Source organism: Cynoglossus semilaevis, chromosome 20 (genome assembly GCF_000523025.1).
Source record: "Cynoglossus semilaevis isolate Cse_v1.0 chromosome 20, Cse_v1.0, whole genome shotgun sequence".
NCBI lineage: Eukaryota > Metazoa > Chordata > Actinopteri > Pleuronectiformes > Cynoglossidae > Cynoglossus > Cynoglossus semilaevis.
In genome coordinates, this window is record NC_024326.1 from 2,006,224 (window position 1) to 2,013,378 (window position 7,155).

At 38.6% G+C, this 7,155-nt stretch overlaps 2 protein-coding genes and 1 long non-coding RNA gene across 4 annotated transcripts in view; 1 reads left to right on the forward strand and 2 right to left on the reverse strand.

Moving 5' to 3' along the window:
* Positions 1-1,098, forward strand: part of LOC112488723 (uncharacterized) — a 4,565-nt gene extending 3,467 nt beyond the window's left edge. The window contains exon 2 of the long non-coding RNA XR_003053105.1: positions 15-1,098. This is a non-coding gene — a long non-coding RNA (uncharacterized LOC112488723). The remainder of the gene's footprint in view (positions 1-14) is intronic.
* Positions 1-4,948, reverse strand: part of mbd3a (methyl-CpG binding domain protein 3a) — an 8,275-nt gene extending 3,327 nt beyond the window's left edge. Inside the window, exons 1-7 of one of the 2 annotated variants that reach the window (XR_003053095.1) lie at positions 4,456-4,948; positions 2,768-2,933; positions 2,194-2,331; positions 1,942-2,032; positions 1,660-1,837; positions 1,404-1,550; positions 758-1,300 (exon numbers count right to left, since the gene is read on the reverse strand). Coding sequence is in view for 1 of the 2 variants with exons in the window: in XM_008333799.3 (XP_008332021.1) it covers positions 1,409-1,550; positions 1,660-1,837; positions 1,942-2,032; positions 2,194-2,331; positions 2,768-2,933; positions 4,456-4,469 (729 nt within the window). In the remaining variant the exon portion in view is untranslated. Of the gene's footprint in view, positions 1-628; positions 1,301-1,403; positions 1,551-1,659; positions 1,838-1,941; positions 2,033-2,193; positions 2,332-2,767; positions 2,934-4,455 lie in introns of those variants that run through there. The other variant, XM_008333799.3, reaches the window with a different exon arrangement.
* Positions 4,949-5,748: 800 nt separating this feature from the next.
* Positions 5,749-7,084, reverse strand: uqcr11 (ubiquinol-cytochrome c reductase, complex III subunit XI). Its single transcript, XM_008333800.3, has 3 exons — positions 6,962-7,084; positions 6,259-6,389; positions 5,749-6,081 (listed from the first exon to the last, which is right to left on the reverse strand). The coding sequence occupies exons 1-2, from the start codon at positions 7,009-7,011 to the stop codon at positions 6,269-6,271; spliced, it is 171 nt and encodes a 56-aa protein (XP_008332022.1). The 5' UTR covers positions 7,012-7,084; the 3' UTR covers positions 5,749-6,081; positions 6,259-6,268.
* Between the last annotated feature and the right edge of the window lie 71 nt (positions 7,085-7,155).

The following is a 7,155-nucleotide window of genomic DNA, read 5'->3' on the forward strand; positions in this document are numbered from 1 at the left end:
GATCTTCTAACCAGGTACGACCCAGTGGGTGTTAGTGCTCGATATAAAACAAATAGCATGGTGGAACTAACTCCAAACTGGTTATTTCTGTTTGTAATCACTGTTGAACTTTGCACGACAAATGACTATTTGGTGCTTTAAAATAGTTGCTCGTGGATGAGGACCAGCAGGATCCACCAGTCAAACCATTTCAAACTGTGCAGTTTAGTTGAACGTCACTGTCTCATACCTAAAGACAGAATTCTGCAGATTCTCTGAAGACTATTAATGTAGTGAACAATGGAAACTGCTATAAAGGCTTCCTGTTCTACAGTGAGGATGAGTGAAGATGTTTGTACTCCGCAATTATATCAATTTTACAACGTAACACATACACAAAGTAATTTATGTTTGTTTAGGTTGAGCATGACTATACTTTGAACGCATTTATAGAAAAAACAAAAAACAAAAGACAGTGTGACTTAGCTGGAGTTGGAAAACATCCGCTGCGCTGTTACATGGGGCAATTAGTGGGAATAACAGTTGCCCGTGACATTTCTGTACCACACCTAAGGCGTGTTTTAGTGAAATAAACATTTTTTTGTTTGATAAAACAAAACATGTCAGAAAAACCAAACAGAATAAATGCTTTTTTTATATATATAATTCTCCATTGTGTAAACTGTGGAATTTTATTAATGGGAAAGGACATTTCAAACATCAAATATGTTTGGACTAAGCCTGAAAAACCAGCTGTAAATACAATCGTCATTATCACCTCGGTGTGTCAATAAACCCATGGCCAGAATGAAGCAGCAACAGCGGTTCTTCTATCGAACATCACGGATCAGTGTCACATTACGGTGGAGTAATTTAATACAGCCTTAGTGAGAAAGGTACAACAGAGGGGGAGAAAAACAAACTCCACCCACAGCTTAAGTCTTAAAACTGGGTAAACTCTGGTTAGGGAACAATAGCACCAACAACTGAAAAACAAACTAAACATCTTAATTATAGCCACCAGAGGGCACCACGTAAGAATACTGCGACCTACAGTAAAGAGTGTAAAAACATAAAAAATAACAGCAACGGCTTTTTCTTTCTTTCTTTTTTTTTTTTTTTTTTTTTAAAAAACTTCAACTGTTGAACATTACGTTTAACACAACACACACGAAAACATCGTTTCTGCTCAACCAAATGTAAACACTGCAGTCAGTATCGTTGGTAACCGTCAGGTAAATAAAAATAGGTCAAACATCCTTTCTGGATAACGTGGTTGAATGTCGAGATGCAACAAATACAAATGGGGCAAAAGTCGAACCTGTTGAAAAAAAGAGACATCCATTTTTTTCTCAATGTGCATTCATAATAAAATTGTTTTAATAGTAGTGATGGAGGCAGTTGTACACCAGTCCTTACTTTACCTTAGCTATAACTCGTCCTTGTTACCTCTTTCTCCTTCTTTACTGGCTGCAGTGTCTGCAGAGGCGTCCTCCATGTGGGCCAACATGTCTGCCATGAGGGCCTCCTCCAGTCGTCTTCTCACGTTCTGCACCAGGTCCTCCTGCTTCCTAAAGGATTGAATTGGACAGGAAATTGAAGATACACACAGATAAAAGCACTGCAGCATTTTTTTTTTCACAAGGACATTTGCTCTACATAGTACGCATGCATTGCTACCTAATGTCATCGTCGGTCACCACAAAGGCTTTGCAGAGCGGCTGTGCTGTGTTGAGCCAGACTCCGGGGTTTTTCTCCACTGCGGCGGTGAGTTGTCCGGTGACGGGCACAGGACTGGTGTGTAGAGCGCTGGCTATGGAGGAAAGCAGGGTCTTATCTGAACTCGCAGGTCCGACACCTTAGAGTACACGAGAGACAGCGGCGTCGACGTTAGGAAGTTCGACGTGTGGAACACTTTCACCTGCAGTGATTTATGAAAAGCATGTTTGTCAGCTCACTCACCCTGTAAACCTTTAGGAAGATCCATAGTTTTGACCAACTCATCTGCGATATCAAAGGCATTTAAACCGATTAGTTTCCTTTCCCAGAACAGCTGATGGATGAAGCAAATCACACAAAGATAATTGCTCGTTAGTGTGTGAAAATAAATTCTCTCAAACACAACAGATGCTGTAAAAAAAAAAAGAGGAATATTTCACTGTAAAAATTAATGAACACTATAGTACAAAGCGTAAGAAAAAAAAAAAACACTACCTGTTTGGGTTGATCCGCAGCCTTCTGTGGATCTGTCTTCACTTTGTTGTTGGGGTGGTTTGTGACCTTGGTCACTGGCTGTTTGAAGATAGACGCCGTCTGTCGCACCGGTAGCGTTGTGTTTAAATCAGGTTTGGCCTTCAAGGAAAACAGAAAGCTCCTCTCAGTTTATTTCAAAAACATTGGTTTAAGTTCACAAGATCTTAATGCTTCTACGACAGTCCCTACGGTAGTAAGATCCCCTCAAAGCTGGTATTTATATTATTCATAGAGAAATGACACCAGAGAGTCCTAGAGAAGCAGTAAGTCCGTTGACAGGATCTACAAGTTTCTCCACATTTTCTTTCAAGTACAGAGTGCACCAGTGTCATTAGTATCTACGTATATCTCACAACTCACTATAGACAAAAAACAATTAAGCAGCTCAAATACGGCAATGTAATGTCTTTTGCAGTTCATCGTCTTCTGCTGTGGCTAAAGATAAAGCAGTCGCTGCTACAAATGATTTCAAAACAATTCAAATGTAAACACAGCAATCTTGATCTGTCTCCAATATCTCAAAACAGCGTCTCACCCTGATTTGATGATTGGTGTTGTTGAGATGCTTATGTCTGTTGGTTTGAACTTTCTGTATCAGTGACCGTCCTTGTCTAGCATGGCCGGCGTTCATGTCTGTGTGTAGGTTGCTGCCCAGACCGCGGACTATCTGAGGCTTGTTCAAGATACATTTAACCGGAATGCTGGAAAGAAAACGAGAACAAGCGTAACGTTAAACAAGCTGAAAAAGCGTGACCAGAAATCACAGGAAACAATACAAAATCGTACATAATCCCACGATCCGAAGATATCAGCAGTTTAGTATGATGTTTTTGTGTAAGTAATTAATTGTAAACTAAAGCTCAAGACTCTGCAGTGTGACAACTGATTAACAACAAATATTTTTTTAATTACCAATAAAACAGAGGAAGTATGTGTTCCATTTCATTGTATTTTAAACCTTGTCACCGTTAATACATTTATAATATTTTTTAATTCCTATCTGTGATTTTTATTACATTTACTTATGTGTACACTTTAATTCATTTTCAGACCCCTCAGGTCATAACTATGTTGTTAGGGTGTCTGGGTATGAAGACCCCACACTAATACTTTTATAAATGATAAACGAATAACTGAGTAATGAGAGTTCATCTAACGTGTGCAGCAAGATGATGGCGATCTCTTGCTGTGAATGTCATCTCCTCTGGTGCAGTCTGTATACTGTAGGATACAGCATTTTCGCCAAGAGAAATAACAAATTCATCACTATAGCACAAAAAGTGCATTAAATTAATTAATTAATCTAGAAAAGTCACTGAACACCCCCCCCCAAATGGTCCCATTCAACTGTGAATTAAACAACTGTACATCAAATTATTGTGTACCATGAATAAAGATTTATGACACACACCTGTCAATCACTGCCTATATTTTCCATCGCTTCTAGCCACGTGTTAACATTGTAACATTGTGGGTGGAAATAAACCACCATGTGTTAAAACTGTCAACCATGCTACAAATACTGTCCGACCGTTCTTTTATTGTTTCTTTAAGGATTATTTTTCAGTTGCTGTCTGTAATGGGTTTTCGTGAGGATGATAGTATGTTTCAAAATTAAATTCGGTGTATTCTTGCACTTCAAATATAATTCTAATACTTTTGTAGTCTAGCTTTTTTATTTAATTTATTATTTATTACAGAATGTACTAAAATGCTCGCTTCCGTGTCGTGACCCAAAAAAGAAGTTTTTCAGATTTAATCACATCATTCTTGATCAGTAAGACTGGAGCATCTGGAGCGATTCACACTAAGAGGAGAAGACATTCTTAATCAGTTTGACCACAACTTCAATGTTAAGTCTTTGAGTTTGTTTTTAAATGCTGTGACTTCGCCGAGTGCAGGATCGCATCACAGCGTAAGTCAAGCGTGTGTAAACAATGAAACCTAGCAGGCTAATCAAGCTAACAGCGTCATTCACAGTCGGAGGCGATAATGCAGCAGTTCGTTCTCGCTGCTGCTTGAACTTTGTATGTTACAACAAAAACGCATAAGCGATTCTTGAACTACTGCTGAAGCAAATGCAAATACATAAAAAGCAGCTTGATTCCCCGCCGGCTGCTGTTTCTCAACTGAATGACGGCTCTGTGTGTGTGTGTGTGTGCATTTCCTGCAAAGAAAGTTTCCCTATAACATACACCTCGACCGGATAGTAAAAACTCTCACCTTTTTCTGTCCATGGTCCCTGCTCCGTCTTATTTCACCTTTGTTTCACTGCGGTGTTATAAAATAAGCAGACAGCGGCTCTGTTCGACGTATTTAATGTCAGTCATGAATTCAGCGTTTGTTTTCACTCCCGCTGTCAGGACGTTTACATTGGCAGATCACTCCGCCAGCGAATACGTCACAATCCCCGATCCATCCGCCACACTCCGGTAGACTAGTACGATAAATGGCCACACAGCAACAAAACAAAAAATCTTCAAATCGCCTCCCTTTATAGTCTGCTCTAGACCATCTCGTTAAATAATACATACACTACATCTTTGTTATTATAAGTCGATGTTAAATTACTGTATTAATTAGCGCCATTTTCACTTAAATTCAAACTTACCTACTTTTTTATTATAAAATAAAAACATGTGGAGGTACACATGTCCGCTTGTTTGAGTAAAATCCAATCCAACAATCTAACTAGACACCCCATAACAGGTAACAATATTATAATAAGTAATAAGGAAGATTCTAACCGGTATTACTTTGGGTGGGGAGGGAGTAGTGGTGGAGGTCATTATGTGTCATTTTGTGACACGTAATGTCTTCTAAGGTCTTCAAAGTGAAGAATTATGGGTTTAATACTCGTCACTTTTGCATTTCTAAATGTTGGCCAAATAAGCTGTTTTTATTTTTGCAGAATATCGCCGTCTACTGGCCACATATAGCACAACCGACTGCACTCTACAAGTGTTTGACAATCGTCATGACAGAATTCACGCTGGGCAGTAGGGAACTTGTTCTCTTCTTAAGCTAAAGCTAAGTTCGCTACTGCACAGCGTGAATTCTGCGTTTATATCTGACATGACGATTGTCAAACACTTATAGTGTGTAGTCGGCTGTGCTATCTGTGGCCTGCAGACGGCGATGTTCTGCAGAAAAGAAAAACCGCTTATTTGGTCAAAATGGAGGAACAACACTGGGCCTTCAATACAATGTTTTATGTGCACTGCCACACTGCCACAATAACAATAATTTAAAACATATATAAAAATAACACTTTGTTGTGACGTTTTAATACAAAATGTGATTTGTTGACAGTAACGTATTGCAAATGTTCAGGCAAAAAAGCTTATCGTTTGTTTAAATTGAGCTGTCTATGTCTATGCTGCTGTGTTACACTACTGAAATTAAACTCTATTATTGTCAATTACTTTATTCAACACTGAATATAAAACTGACCTCGTTCTAACTACCGCACATCAGAATAATTCAATCCACTAAAATATAAAACGACATTCAACAGCGATTTTTCAAACACTTTACTTGTCTTTAAAACAATTACAGATCGACATAGATGACAGAGTTTTACTACGATCCCAGAAATACGCAATCCCTTAAACGAGGCAGGAGTAGAAAACGAGAAACCTTTTCTCATTTTTCCATGGGTGAAGGAGAATAACATTGCTGGAACGTGGTGCCTCATCGCTGGATAGTTACGGGATGACTGAACTGAAGAATGAAGATGACTGGACTGTTTCCAGTCGTGCGTCTTGCAGGTGGACGACAGTGCAAGATACGGGCTGAAGCAGTTCTTGTTATTCGAGTCTTTTTATCCACAATAAAAGTGGCACCGACCTAGCAGAAGAAAACAGAGTAATTATATAAATAACTCCCAATTAGGGTTGGGATTTAAATGTAAGGTTTATATTATTTTGGTAGTTTCCAAGACAATAAAACTTTAACACTACACAAACTTAACTTTTTTTTTCAACACCAGCAGTGACCTATTGGAAGTCTTTTGTTCACTCCTACCTGATGGGATTTAGTCATCCTTTTTGAATTTGCCATTAATGTAAGGAACGTAATCCAAAAATGTTCTCCAGTCTGTGAAGTGCACCAAAGCTACTCCTCCAGCTGTGCCCCATACAGCTAGAGTCGGTGTCCTACAGAGAAAGAAAAACATAAAAATGTATTTCTGTTTATAACAGCGTTGGAAAGTGGAATATGTGACTGTTACACCCATGTATCCCTATCTCATTTTTTTTTTATCAATGTTTCGCTTTAGACATCAGATAACACTTAACAAAATTATCAAACACCAATATGCAAAAACCACAGTCAAATTTGCTAACTGATTGTTGCAGTCAAATGTCTTGTCATGTTAAAATATAATCGTTTATATATGTGACTTTTGTGAGTCTATTCTAGCAGCAATTGTCAGTTGCTAACGGCTAAAAACAATCAGTTTAGACGTGTGGGTAATTCACTAAAAAGAAGAAAAAGTTAGACATCACGCATCTAAACACTCGTTGTTATTAATTTTATTTGTCGACTGACAAATAAAATAATTAATAACGTGATCTGTCTGACTTTGGATGCCAGGGAGCGACAGTTAGCGCTGTGACCCCGACTGACTTAGCGGCTAAGCTATCCAAGGACACAGCTTTGTTTCATCTTCTTGAATGCTGGTAAATAATGATTAAACATAGGCAAAATAAACAACAGCAACTCTCACCATGTCTTGACGATGGATATATACTTTGGGCCGATTATTTTGCTAATCATTTTTGTGTGAGCTCTGTCCCCCTGTGGCCACTCGCACACTTACGAAAGCTTGAAGGAACTTCCGGTTATGGTTGCGTATACGCGTATTGCGCGTGTGCACGCAACGTTTCCTGTTACTACCAAAATAAAATAATGTTCTTTGTT